The sequence below is a fragment of the Pygocentrus nattereri genome, chromosome 22 (assembly GCF_015220715.1).
Source record: "Pygocentrus nattereri isolate fPygNat1 chromosome 22, fPygNat1.pri, whole genome shotgun sequence".
Classification (NCBI taxonomy): domain Eukaryota; kingdom Metazoa; phylum Chordata; class Actinopteri; order Characiformes; family Serrasalmidae; genus Pygocentrus; species Pygocentrus nattereri.
This window is the reverse complement of record NC_051232.1, coordinates 32,393,151-32,409,513: the sequence shown is the minus strand read 5'-3', so window position 1 is coordinate 32,409,513 and position 16,363 is coordinate 32,393,151. Positions and strand designations below refer to the sequence as shown.

The 16,363-nt window shown below is 46.1% G+C and overlaps 1 protein-coding gene across 4 annotated transcripts in view; it reads left to right on the top strand.

The window, feature by feature from the left end:
• Positions 1-3,310: 3,310 nt before the first annotated feature.
• slit1a (slit homolog 1a (Drosophila)) overlaps positions 3,311-16,363 on the top strand; it is a 150,917-nt gene continuing 137,864 nt past the window's right edge. For all 4 annotated transcript variants that reach the window (XM_037533010.1, XM_037533008.1, XM_037533009.1 and 1 more), the window contains exon 1: positions 3,311-3,992. In XM_037533010.1, coding sequence (XP_037388907.1) covers positions 3,808-3,992 — 185 coding nt within the window. In that variant the 5' untranslated portion in view covers positions 3,311-3,807. The remainder of the gene's footprint in view (positions 3,993-16,363) is intronic.

The window sequence follows — 16,363 nt, the reverse complement described above, 5'->3', positions numbered from 1 at the left end:
GTTAATTGGCTAATGACGGTTTATTTTCAAAGAATTATGATTACGGTAATGATTTGTTTAGCATGTCCGATTAGTAGCTCCGAGTGAAGCGTCCTTAATGATCGTTGAGATGATTCGTTGTCAACTGTAATGTTAACGTGGTAGAATCTATGCATCTGTAGCTAATCTACAAAAACATGGTAAACTATATTTAGGGTGGTTTAATATCTGCATTATCCCTTTATCACTGGCTCCGGAGCTGTGTTGGTTTTAAAGTAGGTGGAGTCGAAACCCGGAGTCGTGAATCTTACTCATGAACGAATGATTCTTTTGAAGCGCTTCTTTTCTATGAATCAGACGAATTGATACACGAGTCAAACTGAATCGAACAAATTGCACCGCAAATGCCACAGCAAATATTAAGAATCTCTTATTAACAATGCGTATTACAGGGGAACTTTGCTGACTTTTCACAGATGTATCGATGATTAAACTATTCAGATGTGAACCGAGTCGCTCGGTGTCAAACGCTCTAGAGAAACTTACCGAGTCAGAGCTGTTCACAGTGGTGGTGATAGGAACCAGACGTCCCCCTCTAAAAGCTCCCTCACAGAAAGTTCCTACATGAAATGGTTATGAATTCAGACATTGGTTCATGGTAGTTTTATGGTGAGCATTTGGCCTTAAACAGTTTATTTCACCATGAACGTCACATATAAACGGACATGTAGGTCCACTGGTTGTTTTGGGTAGTAAACACTTGAGCTATATTTATGCTGTAGACAAAGTCCAGCGCAGACCAGCGTGAATTCCATGGCGTATTATGTATGACTTTTTTTTATGCCTCAACAACTGAATTATACAGACATTTTGGGCAAATCAGTGGAATTTCCAGTCAATCCCAGCTCTACAGACGGGAAAGTTGACTTATGAATCAATGAATCGCTGATTCGGATACTCAAGTTGGTTCCACCAAACTGAATCCAACTTCCCAACACTGGTCTGCAGAGCTGTGATTAAGTAATGCATGAGAATGTCCAGAAATGAGAGCTTTTAAGGGGTTAGCCACTCAATCCCGTGATTAATGTGCGGTTTCCTCAGTATTTCTTCCTTTTCGGTTTGCTTCCACACAAGTGCTGCCACGGGTAGATTACGTCTCTGCATTTTGAGGCCTCTTTATCTGTTTTGGGCTGTTTGAAACCTGTTCTATCCCGGAAACTGTGGTCCATGGTTGCTTATTTGGACAGTGTATTATAGCTGATATGTTTTCCTTTATGGGTCACGGCTGTTAAACCGAGCAGCTGTTTCATTAAGAGCGTCGTTATGCTTTGGCTCATTTGCTTAAGGCACATCAGGTCAGCATTGTGCGTTGCCAGACAATTGATATGATGCTGGCCAGAGTTTTTCCTCTCTGATTCACTCTCGCCCTGTCCAGCCGTCCGTGTTGCGTTCCAGCCATCAGCCCGGATTCCACCGTTAGTTCCCCACCACTTTTCCTCGGTCCTGCTCCTATAAAAGCTCTATGTCTTCCTCTGTGTAACCAGGCAGCCCCTCCTCCTCTTCTTATCTTCAGCATATGATCCTGCCCTGCCCTCTCAGGGTGTTGGGGCTGGGGTAGATTCGGTTGGAGGGGCAGTGATATGGACCCTATACCTGATCCCTCCTCACCTCTGTTGAATTGAATATGGTTCTGGTGTAATTGTTGTCTGCATGATGAATATGAATGTCCCTGTTGTCCACAGAAACACTCGTATCTCCGAAATGGTAACTTTACAGGAGAAGGAAAAAACCTGCTGTACTTTCAATGTGAGTCAATGGAACCGGACGGTTCTCCAAGTCATTCTGGGCCGTTTCTTTTGGTCCAGTCATCATGAAGCTGATGCACAATGTAAAAGGCAGCAGGTAATTTGACAATATGGCAAAAAAGGAAAAATGGACATGCAATGTTTTCTTCTTCCAACAGCAATGACAGGCGTTTCGCTGATGTCTGAAGAAAAACTCGTCTCACCAAAATGGTAATTTTACGGGAGAAGAAAAAACTTTAACTTTGGCTGGAAGACAGTCGAACTTTGTTTCTTTTCACATAACACATATATATAATTATATATATAATTTTGCTCTGACAGCAACATATATACTCATTTATATGCATTGCTTTGCCACTTTGTGTTCTTATATTCCCTGATTTATATATATATATATATATATATATATATATATATATATATATATATATATATATATAGTTGGCTTTTGCCCATTTTAGGCTCTTTGAAAGTCTAAACATGCCTGAATTCTGTTTATTTAGTCCATTTTTATTGTTTAACATTTAACATTGTGCTTCTTTCGTAGTCAAAATATTGTTTAGATTTATTGACCCTTATTAGCCCCACAACAGGGAAATTTAACCTCTGCATTTAGCCCATCCGTGAAGTGAAACACCACATACACACTAGTGAACATACACACACACACACACACACTAGGGGGCAGTGAGCACACTTGCCCGGAGCGGTGGGCAGCCCTATCCGCAGCGCCCGGGGAGCAGTTGGGGGTTGGGTGTCTTGCTCAAGGACACCTCAGTCATGGACTGTCAGCTCTGGGGATCGAATAGTTCCCTGACCTCCAGCCCACGACTGCCCAAACCTTCGCTATGCTCTGGCTGGGAAACGGACCCGTGCCTCCCGCGTGGCAGGGGAGAATTCTACCACTGAACCACCATAATTAATACATTTAAATGACTAATGTTATTAATTCATACTCGGACTGTTTGCTCAGCACTGAAATGTAGACAATAGACCTTCAATACCAGACCAGAACCTACTCGATTGGCTGGTGTAAGAATCAATCCGGCGCCAAATCAATTCAGCAACCACGTTCAGATTGATGCGTCACAATGTTGTCCACCTTTTTTCTTGGGGGGTGGGGGTGGGGGTGGGGGGTGATCCTGCATCTCAGGATGGGGTGCTGCATTGTTGGTTTTGTTGAGTTAGGAGTGAGGGGGGGGGGGGGGGGTGTTGTAGCTGCTCTGAGTTGTGATGGGATGCCTGAGGGACTGGAGTGAGTGGGGGGTGAGAGAGAGGGGGAGTTCAGGCAGGGTGCTGTGAGAGGTGGGTGTGCGGGGAGGTGCGTTTGGGTTTGGGCAAGGAGGGGGGTAAGTGGGCGGAGGGGAGGGGAGGTGGGAGGAGCCTGGAGGCTGCTATTTGTAGATCCTTGTGATGGATGACTGCTGTGTGTGAGTGTAAGAGAGAGAGAGAGAGAGAGAGAGAACGTGTTTTTTTTTTTTTTTCTTTTTGCCATTCCCCCTGTTCCTCTCTCCGTAGGCAGCCAGTGGAGGAGTGGAGAGGGAGGGAGCCAGACGCAGACGCTGAGAGAGGGAGAGAGAAGCAACTCCACAAAGAGAGGCAAGGAGACAGAGAGAGTTTTCTTTAGGAAGTCAAGCACGGCAAGAAGAGGACACGCTCTTTTTCTTTCTTTCTTTTTTCTCCCCCCTTCCCCCGGCCTGAGGACCACCAAACAGGAGAACAGGAGAAGACTTGGTGTCCATTCCCTTTTTCCCTACTTGAGGACACAACCACACTTTTTTTTTTTTTTTTTCTTTTTTTCTCCCCCCCCTTCCACACACAGTCAAATCTGTCTCTCTCCCACACGCTGTGGTTTGTTTGCTCAGCCTGCAGCGACTGGGACGTCTGCTGGTAGCAGCAGCAGCAGCAGCAGTAGTAGAGAGTGGTGTGCCGGCTTTGTGAGAGGTTTGGGAGGAAAGAGCTCCAGAGAACAGTAGACAGAAGAAAGCGTCGGAGCGCCGAGGGAGCGCCAGACGTGCGGATCATGGCCAGGAGAGGCTACTCCGGAGGCTGGAAGTGGGCGCCACTGTTCCTGCTGTTTTGCGCCCTGGTCTGCGGCCGTTCCAGCGCCTGTCCCGCGCTGTGCACCTGCAGTGGCACCACCGTGGACTGCCACGGGCTTGGGCTCAAGAGCGTTCCCAGGAATATACCCCGGAACACGGAGAGACTGTGAGTAAAGATCTCTTCTGTCCCACACTTGAGCAAAAGGAGAGAGTTTAGAGGTGGGCGCTGACCCCTCAATGCGCTCCCCAAAGGCAGATGTCTTACTCAGTTACATGCTGTTTTTTTGGGAGGGTTGTCACAAAAAAATCTGAACACAGGAATAAGTTGATAGAATTGGCCCAACTGAGAGTGGAAAGATCTACCTTTTTGCAGGTTTTGTGTCCAAGTCCACTTCATCCAACTGTTCAGGCACTTCTGAAGGGAACAATTAGCTAGAACTGGTGTGGTGGATTAGCTGGATAGGGTGGTAGATGTCCAGTGATGTCCTGAGTGATGACCGCTGAAATCGATAGAAATATATATGTATTTCTCTGCTCTCTAAACAAAACCTGATCTCTAAAATGACAACTTTACAGTAGAAGCAAAAAACATACTTTACTTTTAATGCAAGTCAATGGAACCAGACGGTTTTCCAAGTCATGTTGGGCCATTTCTTTTGGTCCATTCCTCGTGAAATTCAGAAACCACGTCGAGAGCAGCACACATTTCCAAATTATGTCAAAAACTGAAAAATGACAAAAATCTATGTATGCATCTGTGCACGCATGCTGGGGGAGCTCGGTCGTTCCCATGTGATGTAAAGACTTTCCCTTACTCAGACGGCCGCCCACAGACCTTTTTGAATAATACTATCATTACGAATCGCTATGGCAATGAATAAGTCGCTCAGCTTTCTGTAATTATGCAGATGCTGAATGTATTGTTCGCAGCTCATATTAACCTGTTATTACTAGAGCACACGGCACAATGCAGTACTTTTTCCAGTACTTATATCTAATCAGTAGCATCTGATACTCACAGGGATCTGATCTGTTCTTTTTAAAAAGTTCTGTTAAGTGAGCTTCAAAAGCTACCCAAATACTACGCTACGGGAGGAAATACCCTGCTTAACAACATGACCTGACAACGAAAATGTGCTTTTTCAAGCTGGATTTGTTACAGGATTGGACCGAATCCATTTCAGATTTTAGGTTTGGCATTTTCCTCCTGATTTCGGCGCAGCGCTGATAGGCCGTCTCCTGTTATGGGCCCAGACTTGAGAAAATAAACCTGTATAAAAGTGTGCTACAACGCATGCATGTGGGGTTTTTTTTGAGGATCGTCGGCAGTATTTAAAGATTTCCCATCCCTGTATGGACAGTTGTACCCGCGCACAGAGGCCGGCATCTCTTCTCTGGCCAGAAAGCCGTTGAATCCGTCTCAATCTTTGAGGCCCACGGTGCGTAACTGTTAAATCATGTGGAAAACGAAGCAAATCTGGTGCTCGAGTGCGCGGCCTGTGAGAGGGTCTAATCAGCGACTGCCTGAAAGAGGGGCGAAAGTAATCACCAGCGCACTCCGGACTTCTCTCTCTCTCTCTCGCCGTCTCCTCTCCGTAAATCTTTGAAATATTCATCTCGCAATCAATTCCGAGGACTGGGAAAGGGGAGGCGGGGGGGCGGATAGATTGTTCTATTTCGGGTTTAGAATATCTGCGATGAATTATACATGGCGGGGAGGTAGCGTGTGTCAGTCCCGTCTCCTTCAGAGAGAGCGCTGCATATTTCATGCATCTCAAAGTTAATTTCTAAGAACACCTTCACACAGAGGACGCCGGCGCGTGGAGTTCAGACATCTAGCCGGTTGAAAGTTGCACAAAGCATCCCCCCCCAACCCCCCCGGATCAGTCCGATTTGGGCTGCTTCAAGTTTTTCATGTGTAGGTCATGTAGAAGTGAGGCGGTCTCTGTGGATAGATTACTTAACATGAGAAATATTCCCGTCCTACCGTCCTATTATGTGGGGTCATTTTTCAAGGTGATTGCTCAAGTCAAATACACCACACGCAAGTCCCCGGTGGTTCGCTCCCACTCGTATGACAAATGGACAGCGCCCCGGGTGTTGCCGTAATTGCTTTTGGTCTTTTCCGTAGGACTCCTTCTTTTTGTTTCCCGTCGCACGTCTTTCGGAGCGTTTCCTGAGTTGATAAGACGGGACGGAAAAGGGTTTTTTTTCATTCTGAGAGCTGATACTCTTGGCCCTGTTGGTTTTTGGCACTTTCATGAGGGAGCTCGCTAAATATTTCACTCCGCTTGTATCTGTAATGGAAGTAATAATTAACGTTCTCAGTGCAGTGCTGTAAATTTGTAGCCGAAATAATAGCCTCAGCATTCCAGGAGGGAGACGTTCGCGCTCAAATGTGACGTTTGGACCTAAGAAGCTTTCGAAATCTTGGAAACGCAGTGTGGAAAGGAATCTTAAATGCCCAGGGAGGGTTTCTTCAATGAATGCAACTGTGGAAGTGAGGAGGTAGGGAGGTATTTTGGGGGTGTATTCAGAGCCAGCTGTGCAGCTCCTTAGCAGGACAGCATGGTCTCTCTCAGCCTTAACCGTCCAGGACAGTGCGGCTCCGCTAAAGTCGATTGCTGCAGACAGCCTGTCGCGAGCTGCTTTGCAGGAAGAAGCCAGCCCTCGGTAGGTGGGTAGCCCCAGATGAGCGTTATCCACGCTGACAAGCTTCTGCAAACATGCGCATGTGGTGGGGGGTGGTGTCGAAGGTGCTGGTGGTGTGGAATCCCATTTGCACTTGTCAAAGGGTGTTTCGATCAGACCTGACCTTTTGACTGGCGTCCTTTAATGACCATGGGCTCGGCAGCACGGAGTGCAAAAATTGCACCCCCCCCCCATTTTTTAAGCCCCCCCACCCCCACAAGGTTTCCCCATTAACTTGCTGTGCTTGGCCTGTGAAAACATGCTGCTCAAAGACAATGAGTACCCCCCCCCCCCCCCCCCCACCCCAACAACCTACCCACAATACTCGCCTCACAAAGCACTCGCCAGAGCTGTGAGATGGGCTGAAATGAAAGGCGCATGAGCTGCAACGTTGGTTCTTGGTGCTGTTCTTTCCCCTCAATGCTACATTTTTCATGCAGCATGTCCACTGTTCTGTAAATCTCTCGACACGGCTCTCCCCTCTCTGCGGCCTGGCCGGCCCCCTGCCTCCTTGCTCCACTAACCGTGTTCTTCTAAAGCAGATGTCCAGAGATCTACCCTCTCCTACTTTATTTGTGCTAATGCATCTATTTATATACACTTAGGATGCCGCGCTGCCGAGATCAAACGCGGTCGGATGTGCCGAGCCCGAGCCATCTGATTCGGGATTCTCTTTGTAGCGGAATGGCTGAACCCGGGGCATGGGACTGTTCATGCTGTGTAGTCTTCCACGGGCCCGCTCAAGTATTCCGCATGCCGGCCAAATGTCCTTGCTCGCTTTCCGACGATTGTTTATTGATTCATTGAGGGTTTTTTGGGGAGTAGAGTACAGATGTAGCGGAGAGAAGCTATTTAAGGTGAGCAAGTGAGGGGACTGGAAGAGTCTTTGCATAGTTTTTCCAAGTACCTGGTCCTAGTCCTGGAGTATAGGACTTAAGCCTAGTTCTGGGAAGTAGGAACCTAGTCCTGGACGGTAAAACTAGACCTCAGAAGCCAGTCTTAATTCTATAGCTGGCAGCATTCCTCTTGGTCCAGTCTGGTTTTCCCTACGAGGAAAATGAATGGGATTTTTGAAAATCAGCACCATCAAGTCCAACGGTTGTTAAAATGGTTCTAAAATCCTTACAGTTTGTCCTATGAACACTTTTCCTTTGTTGCTGGATCCTCTATGAATTTTGCAACAGGCGAGCCGACACTGCTGCACACTAAAGTGACAGGAAGCTAAATAAAATTACCCCAAATAAACCAGCAAGTTTGGTGAAGTGTCGTAGGTAATTACTTTGACTGTAGTTGGTGTTTTCGTATGTAATGACAGATTTTTAACAGCAAACTTACTTTCATCCAACAGAATTTTAATGGGCAGAAGTGTTGGCTGGATGGATGTAGCATATATTGATATTTTATCTCCTTATCAAGCTGGTCATTCTGAGGATCCAGTGGAAATCGGTGCACGTATCTGGTTTGAAACTCTGTATGTACCACAGAGCGTGATGGCGAGGATTTTTGGCTTTAGACCAATTTGGGCATGACCCATGACCGCAGAGGCCTAAACAGAAATGTTCCCGATACTCACGTTTTTCAGCCGGATTATCGGATCCTCTGAATCGCAAAGTTGTTAAAGAGTGGAATTATAAACGTAGCTAGTGCTACTGTGTCTTGAACTAACCTCATCCGGCTGGGATCCTCACCAAAACACCGTCTTTGTCGAATGTGGTGGCTGATTTGCTTTAGCAGTGGTGGCCTGCAGTCGAGTAGCTGATTTTAGTGGATATTTGCGACCATGTTTAATAGTAGACTTCATTAATTTTAACATGCATGTAGCAATATTCATATTTTGGCTGCTAAGCAACCTTATATTTCACAGGATCCAAAGATATTTGAGGGAAAAACGTACACTTTCAGCAATTTTGTTTACCGTGACAGCGGCGATGTTGGGAAAACTCCATTCATTTTCCCTTTAGAGAAAAACCCCTTAGACCCTTAGGTGCTAATGTGGGCATGACTCTAACCAAAGAGCGGCGGACGAGGTTAATATGACTTTATTAGCCGTGTTAGTCCTTTTAAAAGTGTTTCGCAATCTAGAACCTGGCTTAATCCATTTAGATTAGCCAGAGGTTCAGTATGATTATGGCTTTCAAAGCTCTTAGAGAGGACAGAGCTGTCTGGATATTGTTTGTGCACGCTTAGGCCTTTATGAGTGCCTTTTAGTGCGAGCCTACCACACATCCTTGCGCAGAACTGCCCGTGTTGGATGTCGAAGGCTTTGCCTGGATCTGCACCAGGGAAGAGCAGAGGAGGCTTGCCGCCAGACGATGCCCTCCAGGGGAGTAGCTGGATGAAGGAAGAAATCCATAAATGAGCGAGGGGTTCGAAGTTTGGGAACAAGCGCTGCCTTTGTGCTTTGAGGGGCCGTTCCGGTGCCAGGCTATGCCTCGGGCACTTTTGGCACGGTGCATCTATGCTGGAATAACTGACAGCGCTGTGCTTACCAGATCCATAATTTAACTCTGGACAGGATGAGGCAAATCCGGAGAGAGACGGAGAGAGATGTTTCCTGACAGGGACCTTGGCACAGGCACAAGGTGCTAATAAGCTACGAAGGGATTAACACACTTTTGGACGAAGGACAAAAACGTGTCCCTTTGCTGGAAGCGAATGAATAAATAAACCTGATTTAAAGGAGCAAAATTCCCAGTGACTTTTTTTTTTTCTCCCTACCAAGACATTTGACCCTCCCCTCATTCCTCACCGATGTTTTAATGTCAGGAATGAGGATCATTCAGGGAATGTTGACGCTGATGAAGACGGTACTAAATTACAGGTTATGTGGAGCAGTTGACGCTCCACGCCTCTTCCAACATTCCCTAAGCCTCTGCTGAGCCTGGCAGGGAAATGAAAAGGGTCATGGCAGCCTAAACTCATCCTTATCCTTATGCTCCTTCTATGTGGTATTTGGTGCATGAAGGTCCAAATGGAACCTCCATCGCAATAGACTAAATCTCGACAGCGGTGATGTCTTGATATAACCCCAATTTTGGTTTTACATTATGACCGTAGACGGACAGAGGCAAGCCAGATTCCACGTTTCTGAATGGAGCAGCGGCGGAAAGTTCTGACAAGGACAGCGTAGCGCAGCAGTCAGGGGAATGTTCCGTAAAGAGTTCGGTTTTCCCAGCTTTTGCCATCAGCTGCGGAGGTAGAACAAACTGCATGTTGATTTTGTGGGAAGCACGGGTGAAAGTAGTAGATGTACAGCAAAACCAAACTTCCATAAAAATACACCATTTGAAACATTAGCATGTGTTCAGAATATTTTTAAGGATATAACAGTGGTTAACCATGAACCCGTCCACGGCCGCTGTTATTCCAGGAATATTATCACTGTGGCAACGTTAACATGGCTGAATGCCACTGTTGGTCAGATACCATCGTTGAGAGTCAGACTGTCCAGGACTATGGATGCGTCTTATTGTCCAGGACCAGGATAGTTTACAAGTAAACTTGGTAAGGGTTTTATTTTGATGGAAGAGTGTTGTCTTGTGGCTTAAAGGCTTTGGCGTTCATGCCGAAAGATGGGATCTTGAAAGTGCAGCGTATCCAGTAGAATCCCTTAACCCGAAGCCGTGGAAAGATCAACCACATCACGATACCTCAAAGCCAGAGCACCCAAGACTCCTACACAGCTCCAAGTCATTTAACCCTTAACGCGTGAATTTTGAACCGCAAAACATTAAATGGCTTTGCTTGGTGACAATGGCACAGTTGATAGACAGATGTTTGTAGGATACGTCGCATTTCGTTGCCACATGGCAACAGTACTCAGCAATGAATCAACAACCTGCATTGTGTGTAACTTGAGAGTGACGAAATCGACGTGAACCTCAAGTTGGAATGTTCAACAGTGATGAGAAAATATCGGTGTCTGGTGGAAGCGTATTCATTTACTCCCGTTGTCCCATTGCATGCTGTTGCCATAAGGCAACAATCATGTTTTATCACTTTATTTCAAAGCCATCAGATGTAAGCTGGGTTTATTTATGAAAAAGAAACTGCAGCCTCCCACGCGTTGTGTTTACATTTTGTTTTTTGAAGGTATTGTTTATGAATATTGAATTATATACACTTGAGGTTGGTTTCAGAGGCCTGGCCCCAGCATGTAATGTGCGTGAAAAACAAAATAAAAGTATATCTGGTCAGACGAAAGCGCACCATGTTACTCAGAAAGCATTCAGTTGCCCGAATGAAACGAAAAGTTACTTTTCTTTTGTCAGACAATTAAAAAAAAAAAAAAAGATAAGCATTGTTGCCATATGGCAACGCTGTGCACTAACGGAGGTCTCAGTAACACAACTCTTTAAAGAGCAGTGTTTACCTTTTACTTACCATTTTTCCCAAATTACAACAGGAATGGGATCCCTTCTGCCTCTCACGGGCTGTTTGTGTGCTTTCCTTGGATGCTGCCGTTGTGGTTTAATCCCCGTGAGCCGTGATCAGGACATGAAGCATGACAGAAAACGGGCAACAAAAAGCTGACTTAACTACGCAGCATTAAACAGGGGATCATCAGGATGCTGTGGAGAGAGAACTGGGGGGGAGGGGGTGATTGTATGGGATGCGAGCGTGTCAGAGTACCATATGGGAATGACTGTGCCCGGCAGGAGACAGAGACAGGCCTCCTTGCGTTTAGTGTGGCATCAACACTAATCAAAGTGCGGAGGCATCCTGGCATCTGCTCGGAAGGAACTCTCCTCTCCCGATGTTTGTGAAGGCCGCAATGCCCCAGCACTTGTCACCATACGCATAGAAAGATGTCCAAAGATGAAAGCATGCTGTAGACAGGAGCACAGCAGCATGACCCCCCACCCCCAGTGCCCGGTGCACAAGCACAGACCCTGCGAATGCTCGCTTCCCATGCGCTCAGATGTTCTACGTCCCCAGAGCGTGAAGTTTTCTAGACGCACAGTCTGACAGATCGAGTAACAGGCGCAGATGTTCAGTTGATTGAGGATAAAACAGACCAGCCGTCCACAGCCGCTAACTTCGAGCACCTCATGAATGGGGTTCACTTTTGGAGTCCCACATATGGTTGAATAGCGGTAACTGCTCATTTGTGACTCCGCACTGATGGCTTTCGCAGATGCAGACTGGGGCACCCGCATATTTGTACGGTGTAAGCTAAATTAAATTACTGCTATTAGATTGAGTGCATGTTGTAAGGAGTCGTAACCGTACGCATGCACTAACGGCTTTTTGTTAAGCGGAAATTGGGCTAGGGATTACTAGCCTACCCCCAGCTCTTCACCTTCACTGGTCCTTCTTTACCACCGTTGGCCCTTCGCTTTGATGGGGATTTCCACCCGTAGAATGTCAGGTTCATTTCACACGTGGCTGGGTGCAGTGCCTATGACCTTGTTATGAGCGCAGCAGCGGTTTGCACCACTGCAGCCAGGCATGGCTCTGGCTTGTCTGATGTCTAGACTGATCTGACAACAGTCTCGTTTCCCCCACCGGCCGTCTGGCTGCAGATTGAGTTTGCACTCTTTTCTCTCCCTGGATAATTTGAGTGAGCCATTTGCAGGTCAGTGTTGGCACGACTGATTACCTTACAACACTTTTTACCAGGTCCTCCTGGGGGACTGATGAGGAGGCTGTGGATGTAATGCTTATTGAGCGTTCCTGTTCTCCACAAATGGGGATTGCGCTGTATAAATTAGGATGGCTTTAAAAAAAAAAAAAAAAAAAAAAAAAATCAATTTTCGGTTTTCTTCTGGTCTCTCAAGTGTTCAAATATCTTTTTTTTTTTTTATTCATTCTAAAACACACAGCAGGAGTATGAAAACGCAAACGCGACACAATCCATGTGAAATTGTCAAACACCCTACTCAAATATGTTTCTTGGAGGTTATTTTTGTCCTGCCAGTCTGGTTTTGACTGTAAGGAGAAGCATAGCTGTATGTGCTTAAAGGCACTTACTGGTCTGCTATGTAGGTCAGTGCTTCTCTCTGTCATTGAGCTTCAGGTCTCTAACGTCTGTTCTGGTACACTGGGCCTTCTCTCCCCTACAGTGACAGATCCATAGTGTGTTGTGGAAAAGATCACAGCTAAAGATTGAGTGGCGTGCCACCAGGCTCCATATTTGGGCCACTTAAGATGATGATTTTTTTTTTTCTTCAATAAACCAGAGAAAGAGAAGCATGTGCTTTCAGGTTTTCACATTGTAAGTTTAATTACCTAATTTAAATTTGATTAGCAAAGTGGCAGGGGGACTACATTGCCGTACATTAGTGTAATAGTTCATTTTCGTCCGTATTTGGTCATTAGTGGATGCTGCTCTTCCCCCCCCCCCCCCCCCCTTTACTTTAGAGGGTCCAGATGCTCCCTGCCTGGCTCAAGATCTCATGGCTGGCACCTCCATCTGTCATGGGAACTGGCCAAGTGGAAAAAAAAAAAACAAGCACACTGTTGCATTAATTTATCAGCACTAGCAAGTAAAGTGAAAGAGCAAGAATGTGTTGACGTTTGGTTACGCCTGAGAATAAGAGCAAGAAGTTGTTTTTGGTCAGGCTGCTCTCTTTGGATGCCAAGCCTAGACCCCTATGCTCATTCTTACCCTGAGACTAAGTCAACAAGCTCTGTCAGCGTCTTGCGTATCGAAGCGGAGCTGAACGTTGGAATTCTCCACACCAGAGCTCGATGTGACACTTGGGTAGGTACGCCACCCTTAACATCTTCTTTCGAGGTTGGCACCTGTCCATTCTAATGCAGTCCGCTAGGGTGTGATGTAATGCTCAGCGTGCTTGCTCCTGTGGCCAGTGGTCAGCAGCTTGTAGGCCCAGCAAGGTGCACCGTCCGCACAGTCGCGCTGACCCCAGATCTTCCTTTGTTTCCTCTACTCCTGCCAGCCCAAAGCTGTTCCCAACAAATGGCTCTGGAATCGGGTGCTTATTTTCTTTGGAGAGTTACCAAGCAAAACACGCTCCGCCGCGGTCCCCCTTTGTAGCGCGTATGCATGTTTTTGAGTGTGTTATGTGTGTAGCTGGCAGGGGGTAGTGTGCGTATGTGTGTGTGTGTGTGAGAGAGAGCAAGTCACTAAGTGTGTGTGCGCATTTCCCTTCTCTTTGCCTTGGATTCCATTTCATGTTATATTGCTCAATTCAAAACAGGTCTCCCCGTCACGGCGGGATTTCCAACAGATGGCAGAAATAAACATAATGAGTTTTGCACTGGGCTCCTCTGTAGCCCTTTGAATTATGGAGAAACCAGGACTCTTGGGTGAACATGAAACATCTCGGTCCCCAGCTCTCTGTCATGATGTGACGAGATGACAGGAAATGGGCACCGGCGCTTCTTTGGCTCCTGCACCTACTATAGTTTTTCCTCTGTAGAGGGGGCAGTGGCCGAACGTTGGTATTAATCAAAGGTGAACCTTGACTGTCCAGTTTAGGCCTGTTTAAGTCAGACCCGTTCAAAGGAAAAAGAGACAAAGCCAGGCTTTACAACAATGCAGTAATCTGGCTTATGCTGACACCCCTACAGGATTTCCGATACTATGTTGGTGCACAAACACGTTTTGGCTGGTTTTAGATCAAGCGTGGACATTTAAAGCTTTCCCTATGTTTTATCTGAAGTTTAAGAGACATCAGCATATGTTTCACGTGTTTGGTAGTTTTCTGGTCACTCCCTCTGTAGGAAACACTGCAATTGAGCTGCTGTGTTCAATTTCTAACAACCACCTGGAACCTGGTTAGCCCACAGCTCGCATTTGCAGACTGTGTATTATTAAGGACCTTCAGATGAGCGATACCGCTTCTCGTAAAATTGGGCCCCCTTAATTTCTGGAAAATTAATTCATTGCTCTAGTTAATAATCTAAAAAGCAAGGCCTTCTGTTCAGCTCCTGAAGGCCTATTCAGTGGGAAAGCAGTATCGAGATACTGCGTTACAAAAGAAAATCTGATTGGACAGTTTTGTTTTGGTGTGTTCAAGATTTTAACCCAGGCTTAACACTGAAGCAGAAGTATTAGTACAGCATTCGCTGAGATTAACTTCAACCTCGCTCACTGATGACGGACAGTGACGGACTGACTGACTAACTCAGCATCTTCAGAGTCTTGCTCCTACACGGCTGATATGCATAATTCATAGGTTTCACTGTGGCACTATCAGTTAGAGTACTGCTCAAGCCAGTCATGCTGCCTTTGCTCATCGATGCTGTGCGAAGGCAGGTAGCGGCCAGTCAAGACAACGGTAAGCAGTCCATGCGAGCGTTGATTTACGGTTGAACTCCGTTAGCGTTTTGAGTAGGAATGCTTTTAACGAGGCATTAGCTAGTGGTTGTTAATAGCTGTGCTCTTTTGTGAGAAGAGCAGTCGCTGGAATGGAAAAAACAGCTGTGTGCTCTGAACCTGAAGCCTGTAGGCCGTTTTTTTTTTTCAGAGGTGCCGTCATAAACACAAGGACTACCAGATCTTTATGGCCATGGTTTGCGTGGAACCGTGCGAGTTAAACCGGTATTGTAACTGGATTAAAATGCGGAACTCGTTTGCGTACTTTTGCATCCTATTGTCACTTTTCCGGCCAGTGGGAAACGAGCAGTTTGGAGGCAAATGTTAGAATAATTAAGTGCGATTGGTTACGCTTTGCTAAGTGTCCGTTCTCTTGCACAGGACCCTCGGCCCCTTGGGTTCCAATAGAGGGGGGCCACCCAGTAGATGTGTCCTTGAGAAAGCCATGAGAAAGGCTGGATTAAGTGCCCGGCAATAAACAGCACATGTGTATATCAGGCCGTGGCTAATGAATCCCACTCCATTATTTATTTCCCTCTGTCCATGCACCTGTGTATACAGACCATCTGTCTGCAATGACCTCCCTCTCTCTCTCTCTCTCTCTCTCTCTCTCTCTCTCTCTCTCAATGTCCCAGGAGTGGTCATTAGAACCGCACCAAGAGAAGTCAACTTTGGACCCACAAGCCAGGCCTTTTTGTGTGTGCAGGCCTGTACATGGGCTTATGTGAATGTGTTTTGCCTGTTCATTCATAGGAGTTGAGGCCTTACTGCTCCAAGACTTGGCCGGAGACCCTCAGATCTCGCACTGGCGAGATTTTCTTTTTACCACTGTAGATGGCGCTGGGGGCTCCTCGTCCCGCAGGGAAATAGCCATGACTTGTAGAAACGTGGTAGCCATTTGGTAGCCATGGCAACCTCAGGGTTAGGGCTAGGTCTCCCGCTTGTTTTTCTCAGTGTGTCTCATGTTTAGGACTTTCAGTAGACCTGGGTTGATTTTTCTCACAAAATTAGGCCAGTGCCACCTCGAACACCTGGCTTTCCCCCCCGGACAGAGCCTAGCTGGCCTAGCATTGTGTGGCCACTGCATCCTACAGCTCCCAACACTGACGGTGCTAAATGCTCATATTCATCAGAAGTACTGGTTCGTTGTTGCTCTTTGTGTGTGTTATAACCGCTAATATTTGATTCGGAGGTGTTTATGACCTAATTAATTACCATAAACGAGCTGATTTTAAACCACTTATAGAAAGGGGGTCTTACTACATGGCAGTAAAATGACTTCTTTTATTAGGATGTGCGTAGTGTGATGTTCTGGACTGATGTTTTGGGTTTTTTTTTTTTAGCTACTTTTTTTAAAAAAATAATTTAAATTAATAAATTTCATAATGGATCACATTTTGGCTTAGGTTCAAATTTGAGTTATCTATATGATGCTTTTTTTTTAAAACTTGGCTAAAATGACCATATTGTTAAACATTTACTACAGTTTCATATTTCCTATTGCTCTAATGTTGCTTTCTGCTAAAAGCAATTGAAAACCAGAAGGTTTAGGTTGCCGGTTT